This window comes from Macrobrachium nipponense, chromosome 18, assembly GCF_015104395.2.
Source record: "Macrobrachium nipponense isolate FS-2020 chromosome 18, ASM1510439v2, whole genome shotgun sequence".
Taxonomy (NCBI): Eukaryota; Metazoa; Arthropoda; class Malacostraca; order Decapoda; family Palaemonidae; genus Macrobrachium; species Macrobrachium nipponense.
This window is the reverse complement of record NC_087211.1, coordinates 70587876-70610375: the sequence shown is the minus strand read 5'-3', so window position 1 is coordinate 70610375 and position 22500 is coordinate 70587876. Positions and strand designations below refer to the sequence as shown.

The window sequence follows — 22500 nt, the reverse complement described above, 5'->3', positions numbered from 1 at the left end:
ATGAACTCGCGTTCTTTTTTAGTTTTCTGTAAAAGAAAACTATTGAGATGGCTTTTCTTGTCCGCCCTCAGATCTTAAAAACTACTGAGGCTATGGTCTGCAAATTGGTATGTTGATCATCCACCCTCCAATCATCAGACATACCAAATTCTAGCCATCTAGACTCAGTAGTTTTTATTTTATTTAAGGTTAAAGGTAGACATAATCATGCGCCTGGCAGTGCTATAGGCAGGTCACCACCGGGCCGTGGCTGAAAACTTCATGGCTCATACAGATTTATACGCTGTGCAGAAAACTAGATTGCGCCGAAGAAACTTCGGCGCATTTTTCACTTGTTTCATTTCTCACTTGTTTATACATCTTCGAGCGTGGGCTAGAAAAATTTCATGAGGACGCTCGTCCAATGGCCTCCTGGTCTCTTACTTTAAAATAATGATCATTGGCCCTTTCAGGGTGACTGTCATCGTCGAGAACAAGAGCAACAAGGACTACGACGTCGAGGTCGTCCTTAGGTCTGACACCATGCAGTACACGGGAGCCATCAAGGATCTGGTCAAGAAGCACAAGCAAGACGTGACCATGAAGGCTCATACCAGTGAGTAGTATTTTAGTGCAAAGGGGTTTTTATTCGTCTTCCTGCAGGATGAGATATCCTTCCTTATCTTTCTACCGTCTGGATTCCTTTATTGGAAGAGATTTTACATTTAAAATGAGATTTGCTTGAAGTTTTGATTTTTATGTTGAAAGGCCAACATGAACGATTAAACACTGATCTCGGTCATTTTGATACAAATAAAATATTTTCATTTGAGTATTGAAATGTAGTACATTCCCCTTCTCTCTAGTCTCCATATTTCTCTTCTGTGTAAATTAGCTTTGATAAAATATTCTTGCTTTTTTCATTGTCCTGGTTCCTCGTTGGACGAGTCGGTAACATGCTCGACTACCTATCTCAGGTTCCGGGTTCGATTCCCCTCTCTGCCAACAAGGAATCAGAAGAATTTATTTCTGGTGACAGAAATTCATTTCTCGATGTGGTTCGGAACACACAATAAGATGTAGGTCCCGTTGCTAAGTAACCATTTGGTTCCTAGCCACGTAAAAATATCTGATACTTCGGGCCAGCCCTAGGAGAGATGTTAATCAGCTCAGTGTTCTGGTAAAAACTAAGATATACTTAACTTTTTTCTTTTTCTATTGTCCTTTTATTTTTCAACTTAAACTTTTTTACTTTTTCTATTGTCCTTTTAATTTCCAACTTAAACTTTTTCTTTTTCTGTTGTTCTTTTATTTTTCAACTTATACGTTTTTCTTTTTCTATTGTCCTTTTATTTTCCAACTTAAACTTTTCTCTTTTTCTATTGTCCTTTTATTTTCCAACTTGAACTTTTCTCTTTTTCTATTGTCCTTTTATTTTCCAACTTAAACTTTTCTCTTTTTCTATTGTCCTTTTATTTTCCAACTTAAACTTTTATCTTTTTCTATTGTCCTTTTATTTTCCAACTTAAACTTTTCTCTTTTTCTATTGTCCTTTTATTTTCCAACTTAAACTTTTCTCTTTTTCTATTGTCCTTTTATTTTCCAACTTAAACTTTTCTCTTTTTCTATTGTCCTTTTATTTTCCAACTTAAACTTTTCTCTTTTTCTATTGTCCTTTTATTTTCCAACTTATATAACTGCGATGGCTTCTGATGCCTTCTTTGATCCATTGCAGAGGAAATGATTGCCATGGAGGTGACCTTTGCTGAATACTACGATAAACTGGTGACCCAGTGTGCCTTCAACCTCGCTTGCCTCTGTAAAGTCAAACAGACTGAATTTGAATACTTTGCTCAAGATGATTTCCGCGTCAGGAAGCCAGACATCAAGATTGAGGTGAGCTTAACCAACCTATCAGTGACTATTTAACTTTCATAAGTTGAATTTCGTTGTTATCCGAACTCTATGACATGCGAGAGAGGAGCAGGTTGTGGTCAGTTTCTAAAGGAGTGACTTAATAAAAAAAACTGAACCTCATATTTTTACTACATGCGAATCTGTGAGGAAAAATTTGATTGATATTGATTTTGAAATAACGGTTGTTCAGGCTTTACGGGATCTAACGAGTATTTTCTATTTTCATAAGATGAATCTTACGTCTTTTTCAATCATCAAAATGTATCATATCAAACTTCTTTCTGACTTCGGTTCTTACCAATGATTTGCAAATTTCAAAATCCACTTCATCTACTCCAGCACAAAAAGCCACGAGATTCACTTTCGTAATTACGTTTTGCTTAATTTTTTTTTCGGAATTATCGAGTGTTAGTTAGCGATTAACAGTGCTGTTTCATACACAGTAAAAGTTTTGTAATTCTAGAAAGAAATTGACTATTGGATTGCTATTTCAATTTTCAAATGTCGAATGATTTCATGAATTTTAATAGGGAACGTCACTTTTAATAATCATAATAGTTGATTTATCTGTTTATGTATGTACTCACACCCTACTTAACGTTTCCAATAACTTTAGAGTAAAATCACTTAGATTTTATAAGTTGAATTTCAGATGATTTCGTCCTTAAGTGACTAGATGTCACTTGTACTGTACATTATGAGCTCTTACGAAAAATCAACTCATTTAATTTCATACTTTTTTTCATGAAATGTCACTACATTTGGTTCCTTTCTCCCAAAACTCCAGTGTCCATGCGAACTCGTCGTCAAGCGGGAAGCAAAATGCAGAGCCAGCTTCAAGAACCCTCTCCCCATCGCCCTCACGAAGGGTCGGTTCATGATCCAGGGAGGTGGTCTCACGAAGGTCCAGTTCATCAATTTGAAAGAGTAAGTTCCGACACTATTTTCACCAGATCTCTGTGAATACAACTATCTTCATGATAGCTAAGTGAGCTAGCGCTAGGCTGCTGCTCTTCGTGACAGGTCCAAATCTTGGAGTTGATGGACAGTGTCTTGCTGTTATTTCCAAAGTTTATGGCGGAAACCATACACTGAGGTAAACCATACACAAATGTATTAGGGAATGAAGAAGTTCAGAGTTCATTGCATGTGGCTGCTCTATGCAAATATCATTATTTAGTGCCTTTGATGGCGGTTAATTAATTATTTTATTTGTAGATACTTGAGTAAATGTAAGTTTCATGCCATAACAGGGTCATTTATTTCAATGCGTTTCTTTTACTTGTTGTATATTCTTATCATACATTTTTTCAGTAGCCCTAATTAATGGGAAAAATATTACTTTAATTATTAGTGATTTATTTAGGAATTGATTCATCATCCTCCTCTAATATCTTTACACTGCTATTGTAAGTGATTGGAACTGTGAAATGTTTTCGTTTCTGTTGTGGACAAGTGCGTGGCAGTGTAGCCAGTCCCTTGTTTTTTTATTACTCATTACATCCTGCCAAATTTCTCCCAGGCCTAGTCTCCTGGACTTGATTAATTTACTGCTTTTTATGTCCAGAATGTCTGTTGTGGTTCATAGTCATTTTCATGGTCAAAAGTGTATATTTCTGTTGTGGCTCTTGCTTCCATATTATGTTACCAAGAGTGTACGTAAATACTCCTACTGCTTTCATTATGATCTGAACTGACTGTACCAGTAAAAGGTACATTTCATAATCTCAAGTGCCTCTGTAATGACTTAAGCAACCTATTTGATCACAAATTAATTTTATGTAGACCTTTCGATTTTTCTAACAACCTCAATGCATGCTCTTTTAAACTAAATACTGTTCTAGATTTCTCTCTAATCTCCCACTTCTCTTCTAAACAGGGCAGTTCCCGTGGGCGGTGAAGCAGCCTGCGATTTCACCTTAACTCCCACGATCAAGGGTGAGAAGTCCATCAGCATTATCTTCGACTCCCGTCAGCTGGAAGACGTGGACGGCATGCTGACAGTCCAAGTGATTCCTGCCCAGGAACCAGAGACTGTTCCAGCCACCAATGGCACAGATCATCGTAAGTTGAAACTTTGTCATGACAACCGGCTTTTCTAGATGCTGTGTACTGATAAGTATCAGGCTTCAGTTACAAAAAACTTAATCAGGTTTCGTCTCCCGAGTAATAATAATAATAATAATAATAATAATAATAATTAATAATAATAATAATAATAATAATAATAATAATAATAAAATAATAAGAGACTCTGGGAAAACATATGGAGCAATCCGGTATCACACAACAAACATGCAACATGGCTCCAGGAAGTCAAGGAAGAAGAAACAGGGAGAATAAAACAAAGATTCACAGAGATCACGACAGACACAGTCAGACACCAACTAAAGAAAATGCCAAACTGGAAAGCCCCAGGTCCCGATGAAGTCCATGGATACTGGCTCAAAAACTTCAAGGCCCTACACCCACGGATAGCAGAACAACTCCAGCATTGTATCTCAAATCACCATGCACCCAAATGGATGACCACAGGAAGAACATCCTTAGTACAAAAAGACAAGAGTAAGGGAAATATAGCCAGTAACTACGGGCCTATCACCTGCCTACCAATAATGTGGAAGTTACTAACAAGTATCATCAGTGAAAGGCTATACAACTACGTAGAGGAGACAAACACCATCCCCCACCAACAGAAAGGCTGCAGAAGGAAGTGTAGGGGCACAAAAGACCAGCTCCTGATAGACAAAATGGTAATAAAGAACAGTAGGAGAAGGAAAACCAACCTAAGCATGGCATGGATAGACTATAAGAAAGCCTTCGACATGATACCACACACATGGCTAATAGAATGCCTGAAAATATATGGGGCAGAGGAAAACACCATCAGCTTCCTCAAAAATACAATGCGCAACTGGAATACAATACTTACAAGCTCTGGAATAAGACTAGCAGAGGTTAATATCAGGAGAGGGATCTTCCAGGGCGACTCACTGTCCCCACTACTCTTCGTAGTAGCCATGATTCCCATGACAAAAAGTACTACAGAAGATGGATGCCGGGTACCAACTCAAGAAAAGAGGCAACAGAATCAACCATCTGATGTTCATGGACGACATCAAGCTGTATGGTAAGAGCATCAAGGAAATAGATACCCTAATCCAGACTGTACGGATTGTATCTGGGGACATCAGGTTGGAGTTTGGAATAGAAAATTGCGCCTTAGTCAACATACAAAAAGGCAAAGTAACAAGAACTGAAGGGATAAAGCTACCAGATGGGAGCAACATCAAACACATAGATGAGACTGGATACAAATACCTAGGAATAATGGAAGGAGGGGATACAAAACACCAAGAGATGAAGGACACGATCAGGAAAGAATATATGCAGAGACTCAAGGCGATACTCAAGTCAAAACTCAACGCCGGAAATATGATAAAAGCCATAAACACATGGGCAGTGCCAGTAATCAGATACAGCGCAGGAATAGTGGAGTGGACGAAGGCAGAACTCCGCAGCATAGATCAGAAAACCAGGAAACATATGACAATACACAAAGCACTACACCCGAGAGCAAATACGGACAGACTATACATAACACGTAAGGAAGGAGGGAGAGGACTACTAAGTATAGAGGACTGCGTCAACATCGAGAACAGAGCACTGGGGCAATATCTGAAAACCAGTGAAGACGAGTGGCTAAAGAGTGCATGGGAAGAAGGACTAATAAAAGTAGACGAAGGCCCAGAAATATACAGAGACAGGAGAATGACAAACGGAACAGAGGACTGGCACAACAAACCAATGCACGGACAATACATGAGACAGACTAAAGAACTAGCCAGCGATGACACATGGCAATGGCCACAGAGGGGAGAGCTAAAGAAGGAAACTGAAGGAATGATAACAGCGGCACAAGATCAGGCCCTAAGAACCAGATATGTTCAAAGAACGATATACGGAGATAACATCTCTCCCATATGTAGGAAGTGCAATACGAAAAATGAAACCATAAACCACACAGCAAGCGAATGCCCTGCACTTGCATAGAACCAGTACAAAAAGAGGCATGATTCGGTGGCAAAAGCCCTCCACTGGAGCCTGTGCAAGAAACATCAGCTACCTTGCAGTAATAAGTGGTACGAGCACCAACCTGAAGGAGTGATAGAAAACGATCAGGCAAAGATCCTCTGGGACTATGTTATCAGAACAGATAGGGTGATATGTGCAAATAGACCAGACGTTACGTTGATTGACAAAGTCCAGAAAAAAGTATCACTCATCGATGTCGCAATACCATGGGACACCAGAGTTGAAGAGAAAGAGAGGGAAAAAATGGATAAGTATTAAGATCTGAAAATAGAAATAAGAAGGATATGGGATATGCCAGTGGAAAATGTACCCATAATCATAGGAGCACTAGGCACGATCCCAAGATCCCTGAAAAGGAATCTAGAAAAACTAGAGGCTGAAGTAGCTCCAGGACTCATGCAGAAGAGTGTGATCCTAGAAACGGCGCACATAGTAAGAAAAGTGATGGACTCCTAAGGAGGCAGGATGCAACCCGGAACCCCACACTATGAATACCACCCAGTCGAATTGGAGGACTGTGATAGAGCAAAAAAAAAAAAAAAAAAAAAAATAATAATAATAATAATAATAATAGTACCTCAGGTTAACAGACATTTTGGGGATATAGCCTTTCTGAAAAGTAACCTAGTCCGTTTAGTAACAAATACCTTATAAAAATTCTGCGTTTGAGTATTTACAAGATGTCCTACAGCCAACAATATTTTCACATGGTTCGTCACTTAAATCAACCTGTGCTTTGCTCTTGACATTCAGTTTAAGAGATATACATAAAAATGCATTACATCTAAGATGGTAGCATAGGAAAAAATAATGACAATATAATAGGTGATCAGTATACAAGTCCCACTAACTGACGTCCATTAAGTTATGGTGCTACTCTATTTCATTGTAAGTTTCCGTTGTAGAATATTGATGCTGAAGATGTGTTAAAGATGTTTGCTAGAAACATCTCTTGCATCTTTTAGCATCATGTTGCTAGAATATTATATATACCAAGTAGTACAATATCTAATTTATGTCAGTGCAAAATTGAAATGAGGGTGTTTATACATAAACGCAAAAGGGCATTTCCAGTTTTCCCACCACTAACTACTGACGAATCTCGTGTAAATTTTGGCAGCAAGATGTTTAGAGATCTTATAAAATTGGCCTGAAGTCTCTAGGGTTTAAATCCCAACCCGTAATCTTGCTTAGTATTCTATTTACTAATCTATAAATTTTATAGAATGATTTTTGCATGGATGTTCTGCCAAACTTATAGAATATTGTTTTTAAGTTTTCAGATACATGGAGTTAGGCAAAAAAAAAAAAAAAAAAAAAAAAAAAAAAAAAAAAAAAAAAAAAAGTATCCAAACCAGATCAGCACAATTTCTGGCAGTCAGGATGAACATACCTAAATAGCTTCTGTTAATGGAAAATTTATCTTGGTTTATGGGTGTGTCTATTTACAATTATTCCATGCATTTTCATTGGCAGTATTCAGTGTGCTTGGTTTATTAGAACTTGATTCCAGTAAAATTTCCTTTGTAATAGGGGTTTGATACTTTTTCGAATGCAATATTTTTTGTACATTTTACCTGACAGTACAGTGCTCATTTTAATATTATATTACCATCTACACAAATTTTGTCTCATGTGTAAAAATGATTTTTTAACTTGCTTTCTTTCACAGCTGTCAACGGCGACGCAGCAACGACTACGGTGCCGGAGATCACTCCTTCAGAAGAGGTCACCGAAGAAGCGTAGAAAGTGAGGCACCTTCTTCTGAAGCTGATGTTCTTCCAATAGTTTTTTATATATGTATTTCATGACAGAGTCAACAGAAAAACTGTGAATGGCAGTGCCAAAAGTGATAGCAGCTAGTGTGCTTATTTATGCGAGGAGTATTTTTATAAAAAATAAATAAGAAAATATTTCTATGAATGATCAGTATTTGACAAGTCCGAAAACGACAACAGGTTGTTTTTGTTCAGTGTACCTTCTATCGCATAGATGTTCCATACTGTTAGCTACTCATCCTTACTCATTTTTGTTATTGCTAGAAGATGACAGACACAATTTCTAGGTTTTTATTCAGTCGCGTGCTGACTGAAAGGGTAATGTTACCAAGGCTTACGTCAATGTACTTTATTCGACTTTTCATTATGATACTTTACAGTACATAAATTATAGTGTCTTTATACTATGCTTTTGTTACGGAGGCGTATTCGTATACTGTTTATTTGTTTTTAGCATTTTGAATTGCTTAGTAAGATAGAGGTAACGATTATTTCTGACAGTTTATAAACATAAAAACGTTTTGAAACCGTTTTATATGCTTCATGGAATTAGGAAGCGAATCGGCTGTCTTTTACAAATATGCTAAGTCATAAATCAGTTGGTATATACACGTATATACATTTAAAAGCGCGTGTTTTTAAGTTTTACATAAGTCTACTAGTTGAATAGTAGTGATAAACACCAATAAACTGCACAGAATTGAAGTATTATAGATGTGAAAGGCAGCTGGTACACTGCTGTCGTAAGCAAACATCAGGATGGTTCCTGTGCAGACCAGATGGAAGATCTGCTATACTTGTCTTAGTCGCAGATGTATGAGTATGCTTCTAGTATACATGTAGATCCTTACTTTGCTGGAATTCAAGGTGACTGAGTAGAATAAGACCCATTTTTTTACACTTAATGTATACCATGTTTGAATTCATAGACAAATATAATGTTTTAGATCATTGCATGTTTATTTGTGATTTGAATTAGTGTTGAACGTGATGTATGGTAATTGACATTTGGAACCTGCATTTATTACCTGTGGTGATGTATGATGTAGTATGATGCTCTTTGCCTTCTCGAGTCTTTTAAAAGCAAATGTTGTGTCTGGTGGAATCAGGCAACTGCTTTGTTTATCTCATCCTGAAGTTATAAAGCTCCAGCGAGGTGTCAATCATTAATCTTTCCTCCGTAGATTTACAAAATGTCTTTTCTAGACTGAATGATATTTCGTTGATTCGGTGTGACTTCGGATTATGACTGATGAAAATGATTAGTGAGTGGGTGAGTGCTCTTCGTACGTGGTGGTCCCTCCGTGCTGTTTGCATTCATTTTGAATTCTGTTTGAATTTGAAAGGAATTTTGATGCTCATATGTGATTCTCATCGAGTGCGTGGTGTGCGTCTGTTGTGATTTCTACGTTCGTGTTTTGAATATCGTTTTCATTGACAGTGTAAGATATTTTTCCGTTGTTTTTCTTTAGTTGTAGTAAGTCAGTGTTAAGTTTATCTTAGGTTTTTAGGGAATCTTGAAGAAGAATGATGACTGAATGTGAGGAAAATGTACCTTTTTATTATTTTTATTATTTGATTATATCTACACAATTAACGAATGACTTACACCGGTTTACAATGTGCCTTCTTTAGGGTATATACATGTATTGTGATTGGATCCTCTTCAGTGTATTTTTAAGGATACCGTATTCAGATTTAGACATCGTTTTGTGTTAACCATTCGTGATAAGCGTCGACGTGCGATGCTGAGTAATTCAGAACTTTATGAAGGTCTAATATTTTTTGTAAATAACTCAAGTTTTTACTAGGACGGCAAAATAAAAGATGACAAAGTGTTAGTTTACAAATATGACACTTTGTGTGGTCAATAACAATTCTGTTGTCATTCTTTACTCTTAGTAACCATCAGTTATTTTATGCTTCCTCTGGGAAATGTAATTTTTTGATATCAAAGGAAAATCCTGCCCTTGAAGTCGCTGGCTCTCTATAATAAACGGATTCCATCACTTTGGCGGTGCTTTCCGTTTGGGTGCTATTTTCGCAAACTCAAAACTTGATTGAGTATGAGCTTTAAAAAATGGGAAATTTTTTACATTTACACGTATCATTATAGTTTAGGAATATCTTGTTTGATTAGACATGTACATACACAAACACACATACACATATACATTATATATATATATATATATATATATATATCTATATATATATGTATATAATATATATATAATATATACTATATTAATATATATATTTATATATTAATGAACTCCGTTGAAAGTTTAACTACTTAGCCAATTAATGATAAGGTATTGTGAATTTCAGTGTAAAGCTTCTGAGGTCCAGGTTTTAATCAAATCAAAAACCAATAAAAGAATTCTCATAACTGTCTTCGGATACAAATATTATTGTTAGTAACAAATTTACATAGATACTTGTGTCAAGGTTTCTTTATAGTAAGTTAAGCATATGTTTTTATATTATGTTCGTGAGATGGTATGTTTGAAATGATTTTTTTATATAAGTGATGTGAAATCCATTTTAAAAATTTTAAAAATTAAAAAAAATCTGAATGAAAAAAAAAAAAGAAAGAAAAAAAGAAGAAAAGGAAAAAAAAATGTTAGATGGTGCGAATGAATTTCTTTATGTAAGTATGTAGTATGTTGTGAAATCAATTCTCCACGTATCCATAAATCACGTGAAATCAATTTTCACTTAGCAATAAATACTGTGAAATGTTATAATATGTGAAATTATTTTTCCACGTGATTGTAAATGAGGTGAAATCTCACTTTTTATGTGACTGTAAAGGATGTGAAAGTCCTTTTATAAGTAAAAGTAAATGTCGTGAAATCATTTTTTAATGTGATTCTAACTGATGTCAAAATAACTTTTTGTAATAAATGACCAATGTTCTTCTTCTCTTTTATTTTCCTGCTTTGTAAATGGATGGAAAGGACAAAAGTGAACTTCAGATAATAATAGATAATTGTCTAGCAATTCATCCCCCTAAGGAACTTTTTAATCAACCTCAAGCTTTTTGTATCCAACAATTATTGAAAGGATGAGGTTGCTAGCCGCATTTCCTATCCTATGGAATGCACTAGGATAGATGTGTATTAATATATATATATATATATATATATATATATATATATATATATATATATATACATATATATTATATCTAATAAAAGGAGCCCATAAAAACAAACCAAAATGTAGAGAGAAAAGTACTATATTTCAGAGACTGCTGTCTCTCTCTTCAGGTATATGAAATGAGAAAAGTTTACAGAAAAGGTGTGATTTATACAAGAGATTCGTCCACAAGTAAGCCAATTTAGGTCACCCCCGCTGATAATCTTCCTTTAATCTTCTTAAGCGTTGGTTGAATGAACACTGCGTCGACGATGTCGGATGTCCAATTCCCTTTTGAGATGTTCATTACCTGCTTCTCTTTTATTAAGGCCGATTCCATCATTTGACTCTTGTACCGGCAGTTGCTGCTATAAATTACACGTGACATATTCCAGTTTATTCTATGGTTATGTTCATTTTATAGATTGAAAATAGCCGAGTTCTGTTGTCCATACCTAACTGACCGTTTGTGTTTGTATTAATCTCTGGGGAAGTGATTTACCTGTAAAATCCGATGTAAGATTGGTCACAGTCCTGGCATGGGATCTCATATACCCCAGAGTCTTTGGGCGATGTCTTTTGTTGGACGTTAATCAGGGATTTGGCTAAGGTATTTGGGTAGGTAAATGCAAAAGGGTTGGATTTCCCAAGGGTGTGAGTTACTCTCTTAATCGTCTCCAGGTGGGGAATTTTTATTTTATTGTTGGGTGTGTCTCTGGTCTTGTCTTTAGGGGGTCGGTAGAAAATTACGTTTTTGCTTTTTGAATTGCTTTCTCAATTATATGGTCAGGATACTTTAAAGATGAAAGTTGCTTGCGAATTAGTTCAAATTCTTTTTCCAGGAAATCTGGGGAACAAATTCGTAAGGCTCTTAAGAATAGGTTGCTAGCTAGACCTATCTTGATGGTATTGTCATGATAGCTAAAATAGTGAATATATGAAAGTGAGAACGTTTTGGTTTTCTGTATATGGTAAATTTGTATTCTGTCGTGTCTCTGATTATTAAAATATCAAGAAAAGGAATTTTTGTTGTCTGTTTCCCATTCAACTTTAAATTTGATGCTGGGCACTAATGCGTTTAATTTTGAGAGGAATTCATTAAAATTACCCCACTTATTATCCCAAAATGTTAGTATGTCATCCACGTATCTCATCCACAGCATGTTTTTGGGTTTTATTGCATTTATTACTGTAGTTTCAAAGTATTCCATGTACAGATTGGCTAAAATAGGACTTAAGGACTACCCATACTACACCCGAATTTTTGCTTGTAGAATGATTCCCCGAATGAAAATACGTTATTAGATGCACATAATTCAACTAACTTTATTATTTTTTTCAAGTGCCAAAGGGAAATGATCTGAATAGGGGGATAATTTTTCCCTTAAAAACTGAAGAACGTCCTGTACTGGTACTTTTGTGAATAGGGAGTCTACGTCAAGGCTTAAAAGTTTTATGTTGTGAAGTGGTATATGTGCTTCTCTGAATTTGTGACAAAAGTCTTCCGAATGTTTGATGTGACTGGGAGAAAAAGTGCCTAAAAAAGGAGAAAGGAGGCCAGCTAACCATTTAGAAATTTTGTAATTGAAAGCTCCGGCGCATGAAACGATGGGTCTGAATGGAAGATTGTCTTTGTGAGTTTTTGGGAAGACCATAAAAAGTAGGTAATTTAGGATTAATTACTTTAAATTTCTCTAATAGTTCAATACTCTTTTTGTCTTGGCCAATTAATCTTACTTTCCGGTACAAGAGTCAAATGATGGAATCGGCCTTAATAAAAGAGAAGCAGGTAATGAACATCTCAAAAGGGAATTGGACATCCGACATCGTCGACGCAGTGTTCATTCAACCAACGCTTAAGAAGATTAAAGGAAGATTATCAGCGGGGGTGACCTAAATTGGCTTACTTGTGGACGAATCTCTTGGTATAAATACCACCTTTTCTGTAAACTTTTTCTCATCATATACCTGAAGAGAGAGACAGCAGTCTCTGAAATATAGTACTTTTCTCTCTACATTTTGGTGTTTTTATGGGCTCCTTTTATTAGATGGAATTCTGTTGTTACAGAACACTTTTACCAGTCATTGTCAGACCATTATGGAATTCAACCGCCTTTCCACGATTCTTCACTCACTTCCAGAAGTCAAGCCAGTTTTCCGCAAGTTTGAAAAAGAACTGAACAGACTAACACCGGCTGAAAAAACCAAAAACACTTTTTGGAAGAATGCCTCAAAGAACAAGTACTTCCAAAAATGTACGGATTCGGGAGATGGACTCTGCAATCAAACCCCTTCCCTCTATCACACAAGATTTTCCTGGAAGAAAGAATCACCAATACGAGAAACGACATCTTCGTGCTACGCAGAGTGATATATGGAACTCAATCTAATCTTCGCCTCCTCACTACGGACCACGTATACAGGTATCTGATTTCATTCTGTTCCGACATTGCTGCCTATAATAGCGTGACTCATTCCAACAGACTTTTACGCAAGTTAAATAACCTAATAGATAATAGCGCATGGAATAATCTTGAACAACAAGACAAAGTTTTAAACTTATCCAACACCCCCCCTTACTGTAAATCAACATTTAGTTTTAAATTTAGGCTTATCCTTTGCCCTAATGCCAGACCGCAAAAACAACCTAGACTTCATAGTGGCTTTTGATAAATTCATATCTGACAAAAACTACAGCCGTGAAGAGATATGTTTAAAAGGAGTGTTACTAAATGCTTTAACTGACCTTCATAAGAAATATCCTGTTCCCCGCAGATTCATGATAGCCATCCACTCGCTAAAAAAGTTAGATGTTATAATAAGTAGATCCGACAAAGACGGCAAAATTGTAATAATGGACAAAGACTTCTACCTCGACAAAATCAACCAGCTCCTTAGCGACACAAATACTTACGAAAAACTGACGAAAAATCCCCTCCAGAACGTTCCCACAGAATTTTTTCGGAAAGTAAGATTAATTGGCCAAGACAAAAAGAGTATTGAACTATTAGAGAAATTTAAAGTAATTAATCCTAAATTACCCTACTTTTATGGTCTTCCCAAAACTCACAAAGACAATCTTCCATTCAGACCCATCGTTTCATGCGCCGGAGCTTTCAATTACAAAATTTCTAAATGGTTAGCTGGCCTCCTTTCTCCTAGGCACTTTTTCTCCCAGTCACATCAAACATTCGGAAGACTTTTGTCACAAATTCAGAGAAGCACATATACCACTTCACAACATAAAACTTTTAAGCCTTGACGTAGACTCCCTATTCACAAAAAGTACCAGTACAGGACGTTCTTCAGTTTTTAAGGGAAAAATTATCCCCCTATTCAGATCATTTCCCTTTGGCACTTGAAAAAAAATAATAAAGTTAGTTGAATTATGTGCATCTAATAACGTATTTTCATTCGGGGAATCATTCTACAAGCAAAAATTCGGGTGTAGTATGGGTAGTCCTTTAAGTCCTATTTTAGCCAATCTGTACATGGAATACTTTGAAACTACAGTAATAAATGCAATAAAACCCAAAAACATGCTGTGGATGAGATACGTGGATGACATACTAACATTTTGGGATAATAAGTGGGGTAATTTTAATGAATTCCTCTCAAAATTAAACGCATTAGTGCCCAGCATCAAATTTAAAGTTGAATGGGAAACAGACAACAAAATTCCTTTTCTTGATATTTTAATAATCAGAGACACGACAGAATACAAATTTACCATATACAGAAAACCAACGTTCTCACTTTCATATATTCACTATTTTAGCTATCATGACAATACCATCAAGATAGGTCTAGCTAGCAACCTATTCTTAAGAGCCTTACGAATTTGTTCCCCAGATTTCCTGGAAAAAGAATTTGAACTAATTCGCAAGCAACTTTCATCTTTAAAGTATCCTGACCATATAATTGAGAAAGCAATTCAAAAAGCAAACGTAATTTTCTACCGACCCCCTAAAGACAAGACCAGAGACACACCCAACAATAAAATAAAAATTCCCCACCTGGAGACGATTAAGAGAGTAACTCACACCCTTGGGAAATCCAACCCTTTTGCATTTACCTACCCAAATACCTTAGCCAAATCCCTGATTAACGTCCAACAAAAGACATCGCCCAAAGACTCTGGGGTATATGAGATCCCATGCCAGGACTGTGACCAATCTTACATCGGATTTACAGGTAAATCACTTCCCCAGAGATTAATACAACACAAACGGTCAGTTAGGTATGGACAACAGAACTCGGCTATTTTCAATCATATAAATGAACATAACCATAGAATAAACTGGAATATGTCACGTGTAATTTATAGCAGCAACTGCCGGTTTAAGTTTAAGTATATCTTAGTTTTACCAGACCACTGAGCTGATTAACAGCTCTCCTAGGGCTGGCCCGAAGGATTAGATATTTTTACGTGGCTAGGAACCAATTGGTTACCTAGCAACGGGACCTACAGTTTATTGTGGGATCCGAACCACACTATATCGAGAAATGAACTTCTATCACCAGAAATAAATAGAAATAAATCTCTCTGATTCCGCGTTGACCGAGCCGGGAATCGAACCTGGGACCACCGGATTGGCAGCCCAGCTCGAAAACCACTCGTCCAGCGTGGAACTGCAACTGCCGGTACAAGAGTCAAATGATGGAATCGGCCTTAATAAAAGAGAAGCAGGTAATGAACATCTCAAAAGGGAATTGGACATCCGACATCGTCGACGCAGTGTTCATTCAAACCAACGCTTAAGAAGATTAAAGGAAGATTATCAGCGGGGGTGACCTAAAGTGGCTTACTTGTGGACGAATCTCTTGGTATAAATACCACCTTTTCTGTAAACTTTTCTCATTCATATACCTGAAGAGAGAGACAGCAGTCTCTGAAATATAGTACTTTTCTCTCTACATTTTGGTGTTTTTATGGGCTCCTTTTATTAGATGGAATTCTGTTGTTACAGAACACTTTTACCAGTCATATATATATATATATAATATATTATATATATAAATATATAGATATAATAGATATAATATATATATATATATATATATATAATATATATAATATATATATATATATATATATAAATATATATATATATATAAATATATTATATATACATATATATATATATATATATAATATATATATATATATATATATAAATATATACACTGTAACATACAGCATTCTTATTCCCTTTAATGTACTATAATACACAGCTTTCGTATTCCTAACGTTGTATACTTATGAATCTATTGCGAGATTTGTTCCTTACTGTCTTCTGGCATTGGTTGTTATACCTGCTCAATGAAATTGCTTATCCATAGAATTACTACTACAGCTGTAGGAGCGAATCGCTCCTAGGAAAGGATCCGCTACGTACAGTACAGCACTACTGCATTTTGAAAAGTAAGTCAGTGTACTTTTTTCACTTTTATATGTTTGCATCCACGTTGTGCTGTTTTCTAGGCAAGCTGGTGGTTTACTTTAAATGTGCTTTGCTAGGAGTGATTTTTGATTGGCGTACCCTTACAGGGGTAGCGCCGTCAGTGCACCTCACGCGGTGCACTGTATGCATTACTTGAAGCTCTTTGCAGCGTCCCTTCGGCCTCCCTAGCTGCAACCCCTTCATTACTTTTACGTGTACCTCCTTTCATATTCTTTCTTATATATTTTTTTTTTATTTCCACCCGCTTTCATCAATTGTTTCATAAGGCAACTACGAGGGTTTCCTCTTGTTACACCTTTCAAACCTCCTTTACACTCAATTTCCCTTTCAGCCCCGAATGACCTCATGGGTCCAAGTGCTTGGTCTTTGGCCTAAACTCTATATTCCATTTTCATTTCATTCCTTGATTGGTATAATTCGGAGTTTATTTGGACTTTTCGTCCCTAATTTTGCAGTGCAGAGACAGACTTGATACTTTGCTGAAACAAAAAATCAATGATGAAATCACCGTCGATGTAGATATCTAAAAAAGAAAAAAAATGCGCATTCGATACTTTGCCAAAACAGGATAGTAGTAATGTATGATGTATATCACCTTCATTTCTTATTATGTGTTGGAACAGGCTAAGCACATGTTAACACATAATAATAATGTTAATGTTATGTATGAATGAACTTCGAAGTCAAGTGATTATAACACTTCAGTAGTGGGGGAGTCATATTTTGAATCCTGAGCAAGGACGGAGATTATGGCCTGTTTCAATAGATGACCTAATCAGTTAAATGCTTCACGTACCCGTAACACGCTTTCATTGCTTATTGTGAAATATAATGCAAAATAATGATCTTTAGCTTTTCAGAAAAATAAATGATCATCACTGGTGTTTTCGCGCTTGCATTGCATCCTTAGTTTCCCTAGTTCTGCTTATATCTGTATTCTTATTACTAGTTCACTGATACCGTCACAAAATAAGTTTTTAGGAGCGGTAAGTCCCAGCCGTAGGTAGGGTCGTAATGTACCGTCCAGGAACTCAGGCTGAGGTACTTTCATTCTTGACCAGTGGTGGAAAATGCTAGGCCTAGGCTAGACGACGACAAATCTAAACGTAGAGTCCATTACCAGTTCACTATAGAAGTTACAAAGACGAAATATAACCATATAGATGCACACTGGATTTTCTTACATGAAGACAGTCTTTTATTTATTAATTTCCTATTATCCGTGGAAAATACACAGTATGAACTCGTTACAGTTGAAGACTATCTCGTCTCCTTCATTCGCTTATAGCATCGTTCACCCTTGATGTTGTAAGACCAGACGCACTTGTTTTAACTGGAGAAAAAAAAAAAAAAACTGTTGAAAGGCTTTGAAAAAAATGAAATCAAACCCTCGGCACGTCAGCACTTTATTACACTGTCATTGTATTTTATGTTTTTATATCTTAGCTTTGGTTTCGTACTGTATTTCATGTTACATTAAATTACAATGTGAACCTCAATAATCTATCATTGGCAAAAGGTGAATGAGGTCTTTAGAGCGACACACACTGTTATCTTACATGAATAAAAGTCTTCAAAAAATATAATCTTTGGACTCAGCAGTGAATATTTATGTAGCACAACTCAAACGCTATTGCATGGCACACTGAACACTAAGACAACACTCCTGTAAAAAAGTTTCCTTGAAAGGTTTATGCAATAAATATTCTAACCACATTATTATGGACGGCGATTCTGCTGTGAATACCTCTGTGAAAGGTCCCATAGACGATAAGAATGTGTTTAGGATTAAACGATCATAGACACTGGTATTCTTATCGATATGAGGAGGATTAGACCTAGATATGAATAGACAAGTCTAGATGTATAGCTTCATTAAACATGCGAAACGTCCCATAGAGGATTATATCTGAATGTGGATTACACATCACACGGATTTTGTAATTAGCAATGGGAAACGTCTCATAGATGTTTAATTCAAATTTCGTTGTGACCTGGATGATCGTAGACGGACGATAGGCCTAGTTCGACCACTGCCTCAAACGTCGCAGTGGCCCCGGGAGCACACTCTTTCCAACACGTCAACAGCTTCTGGTACACCGTTAGAGGCCGCGTGCTGGATCAGACGGTGAGCCTCACTGTGCAGATGATAATTATATTACTGTTAATATTTTTTGGAATATGGACCATTAGAATTATTAAGTCAAATCGCCGGACAGCACCTCAGAGTTTGCTCTTTTAAGATATCATTCAGCTATTTCATATTTTCAAATCTTTTATTGCTATGCCTGATTGGTCCGACACTGCATAAAAATTCTGGCTGCCCTTGAAACTGTCCATTAGATTTTCCATCACTTCTTGTTAGGTTTTAGCCAACTACGACGTGAAACGTATTCTATAAAAGACAGCTAGGTTATTGGACTAGATTATGAATAATTATAGTTATAATTACTAAGAAAAATTACCCGGCTATACCATAAAATTTACAATATAAGTATCATTCTGTTGTTTAATTTTGCTGCGAATTTTTAGTCCTATAATCACTAAGCCTAATTACGCAAACATCCCTTTAGTCTGTCATGAATTTGAATACCCTGCCGTCTGCTCGAGGACAAGATTTATTTCTCTGAAGAGAAGTTTTCAAAGATTATGTTATTTGTGATACCATATCAATAAATATCAGGGTTCACGTCTTAATCGGAAGCGTAAAATAGTCAGATTTGATCAACGTATGGTTCATAAGACAAGTACTACCATATTGTACTGAGATACTACATTAAAGATTACCTAAATATTTCTGCACTTAATATCTGAATATAACAATTTTGATATTGAACTGAGAAATTACAACAAAACTCCAATCTCGTAATGCAAACGTTGCATTTTTTTTGTTTTTGTTTATCATCACCTATAAACTAATAACCAGACATCAACTACGTATAAACAGAACAGAAGGCAGACTCTACAAACCCAGGCTCTAGGCCGATCTTGTACCCCTGAAGGTGCCCAACAGCCAAGTTATAGGATGCGTGGGGATGCCCCTGGGCAGCTGCCTTCTTGAACCATTCCATCGCCGCGGTGTGGTTCCTTTCCACGCCTTTTCCTACGGTGTTGGAAAGTTTTTATGAACATTCGCGAATGCGTCTATTGAAAAGGGTGACGAATTATTGTTTTCGTTTGCCATAGGTAGTTGGAACGGGGATGGGGGATGGTTGGTGGTGGAGGACCGCAAATGGAAGCATTTTGGGATACGAGTCTAGAGGTCTAGTGATTAAACATATCCAAAGGTTCTCTAGAGAGGGAAGAGGCAAAACTTGGAGCAAAGGAGGTCAGTTCAATTCAATGACAGAACAAAAGAAGTCATAACGGGTCACAGTTGTAACAAACTAACAAATTTTCACAAATTAATGTCCTTTTAATTATTCTCTTTATTATTCCTAGTCAAAATGCGTAAACAGTAAAAGACTTTTAATCTTTTTAAGTAAAACAGTTAACGAAATTATACTACAGTATAATATGACAGATTATCACTTTGATACCCATCTTATCTTACCGACGAGGAATTTGTGACCAACAGTCGCCTGGGCCTCTTTGTGTCCGAAATGGGCATACGCTTTGGTTATGTGGAAATGCATGTGTTCCCCGTGGTACCAAGCGTAGTATACCAGGCCAATGGCTAAAGCCACTACCAGAACCTAAGAATAAAGGGAAACAGTGCTTCAGTTGACACCATTTGTCGTTTACCAAAACTACAAAAAATCTTGTGGGTTTATCCGAGATAATTATCAACAAAAATGCATTAACGAAGGCTAGACATTCCTTGCAGTATTATGTGGTTTCTGTATCTAACTCTGTATTCGAAAATACAGGTTGGCAGTTTAAGGTTTCAATTGTTTGTTGTGATTACAACAAAATTAAGAGTATAAATATTTAGTGGACCGAGTTATTAAAAGTGTTATATATGTCATATTTATCTCTTTCACATACGGCATAATTTTAAAGAAGGTGATATATAGATCTATATTATTATTTCCATGAAATATGATTTCATATTTTGCAAAATATTCTATACAAGACTTTATAAATATTTAGACGGAATGTCTTTCAGAGTCATAATATAAACCTAGTCAAGAACATTTATTGGTATAAACATGAAATTTCTAAACAGAAGTTAAATGTTTACCTGTTTACATTATCCACAAATATTTTCATCTAATTACATTTTATATTCTATAAGAAATACAAAACAACGCTTTGAATAAAATTATTTAGAGATACATTTTTCTCATGGGCAAAAACTGCACGTAAGACTATAACTAACATTCATATTACTTTCGACAATGCTACCCAATTGTAATCAAGATTTCCATCAAGTAATGCTTTATATTATGCAAAAGGCAACTAAGGAAGACCTTTAAGACATTCGGGTACATTCCCTGCATAACTCTTGTAAAAAGACGGAAGCGGTACCTGAATAAGTATGCACAGCCAAGTATCAGGTCGCTTTCTCCTCGCCAAGTATACTTTCCCTCCATAAGGCAGCGAATCGTCCCAGTCCTTTGGGATGTATCTGGACCCTTTTCCTTTCTTTTCACCTGTGAAGCATGAAGAATATTCAGCTTGAGGTCTTTCAGTGAATTTGGAAGTCATTTTCAAATTACCATGTTTGCCCTGTCATCGCTTTGCTACTTTTCACGATCACATCAAGTAAATATAAGACATTTCAATATTTTTTTTGGAAATAATTATAGTGTCATTAGTAGTCTGAATCATGGACATTGCCCGTTGCTTAGGGCTCAAGAAGAAACATTGCTCTTATCAAAGGCTAAAGAATAAACATTGCCCCTTACCAAGGACTAAAGAGTAGATACCAAGGTCTAAAGAAAAGACATTGTCTATTCATTACCTAGGTCTAAAGAATAGACCTTGCTCCTTACCAAGATCTAAAGAATAGACCTTTCCCCTTACCATGCAATAAGGAATAGACATTGCCCTTTACCCAAGTCTAAAGAATAACATCGCCCCTTACCTAGGTCTAATGAATATACATTGCCCCCTTGCCTAGGTTTTAAGAATAGACATTATCCGTTACCAAGTTGTAAAGAATAGACATTGCCCCTTATCAAGGTCTAAAGAACAGACTTCGCTCCTTACCAGACAGCAGAGGCTCTGCCTCGCCCTGCTTTTTGTCTACCTCCTCTGTGGCTGCCGCTGCTGGAGTACGGGTTCGAAGCCTAGCCGTGCCAGGCCGGGCGCTTTTGCTGTTTAGTCGCACCCCTAGTTTTCCAACCATGGTGGCCTGTAGCAAAATAGGAATATTTGTATGTAGAGTGTGCGTAATGTGATGGCATAATGAGACCCTTGAGAATAATAGCCATTTTCAACATAACCCCACCCGCCATCTTTGGTCATTTCTTAGTCGTCTAATTCCTTTGGCTTTACATTGTTCCAATTTTCTCATCTCATTTAAGAACTAACCTTTCGAGCGAAACTTATGATAGTGATTCATGGGTCTCGTCAAAAGGCCTAATAATAATAATAATAATAATAATAATAATAATAATGATAATAATATATGTGGCGCCGTGGCAGAGTGAGTTAGGTCGTCAATGGACTGGTTAAGCAACATTGGGGCTGGTCAGTCGTTGGATGGGTGACCGCTCTCCTCGGCGTTGATTCCTTGGGAAGGATCTTTACCATAATTTCCTCAGTCTACTCAGCTGTAAATGAGTACCTATCCCCTGATGGGTAGGGTCCAGCTATGGGTTAAATAGCAAAACTCAGCAATGATGTTAAGAAATGAAGGAATAAACGACAACGACGTAAATGGAACCTCTGGCAACAGAGGAGCTTCGTCCGGCAGCCAGGTATTCAACCCAATTGAAGGGGAAGACGGTCAGGTACTTGGAGGTCGTCATCCAGCAACTGACTACCACAACGACAGTAACCAACAGCCTGAGATTGGAGTTACAGAAGCAAACCAAAGGAAGAAATGGACAAGAGAAGAAAATAAGGAAATATGGAGATGCTACATCAGAAGCAACCCGACGGAGAGAGGATATAGAAGAAGGTTGGTCAACATCTGGAATGAGAGGAATAACACCCCCCAAACAGAGCAGAAG

At 36.6% G+C, this 22500-nt stretch overlaps 2 protein-coding genes across 3 annotated transcripts in view; one reads left to right on the top strand and one right to left on the bottom strand.

The window, feature by feature from the left end:
* The window catches only part of LOC135197135 (annulin-like), a 68543-nt gene extending 58966 nt beyond the window's left edge, over positions 1–9577 (top strand). For both annotated transcript variants that reach the window (XM_064224106.1, XM_064224105.1), the window contains 5 exons: positions 453–595; positions 1715–1875; positions 2684–2823; positions 3776–3960; positions 7664–9577. In XM_064224106.1, the coding sequence (XP_064080176.1) occupies positions 453–595; positions 1715–1875; positions 2684–2823; positions 3776–3960; positions 7664–7737 (703 nt within the window). In that variant the 3' untranslated portion in view covers positions 7738–9577. The remainder of the gene's footprint in view (positions 1–452; positions 596–1714; positions 1876–2683; positions 2824–3775; positions 3961–7663) is intronic.
* An 8170-nt stretch (positions 9578–17747) lies between these two features.
* LOC135196837 (uncharacterized) lies at positions 17748–21676 on the bottom strand. The gene is made up of 5 exons (XM_064223628.1): positions 21533–21676; positions 20849–20973; positions 19932–20073; positions 19349–19481; positions 17748–18516 (listed from the first exon to the last, which is right to left on the bottom strand). The coding sequence occupies exons 1-5, from the start codon at positions 21669–21671 to the stop codon at positions 18417–18419; spliced, it is 639 nt and encodes a 212-aa protein (XP_064079698.1). The 5' UTR covers positions 21672–21676; the 3' UTR covers positions 17748–18416.
* Between the last annotated feature and the right edge of the window lie 824 nt (positions 21677–22500).

What these genes read in the sequence shown, in the direction of transcription:
- LOC135196837 (XM_064223628.1), bottom strand. Translation starts at nt 21,671, where the DNA reads ATGGTTGGAAAACTAGGGGTGCGACTAAACAGCAAAAGCGCCCGGCCT. An exon ending in GGCAGAGCCTCTGCTGTCTG is followed by an intron (nt 20,974 to 21,532) that starts GTAAGGAGCGAA and finishes CATGCTTCACAG; the next exon opens with GTGAAAAGAAAGGAAAAGGG. An exon ending in TGGTCACAAATTCCTCGTCG is followed by an intron (nt 19,482 to 19,931) that starts GTAAGATAAGAT and finishes CCAACACCGTAG; the next exon opens with GAAAAGGCGTGGAAAGGAAC.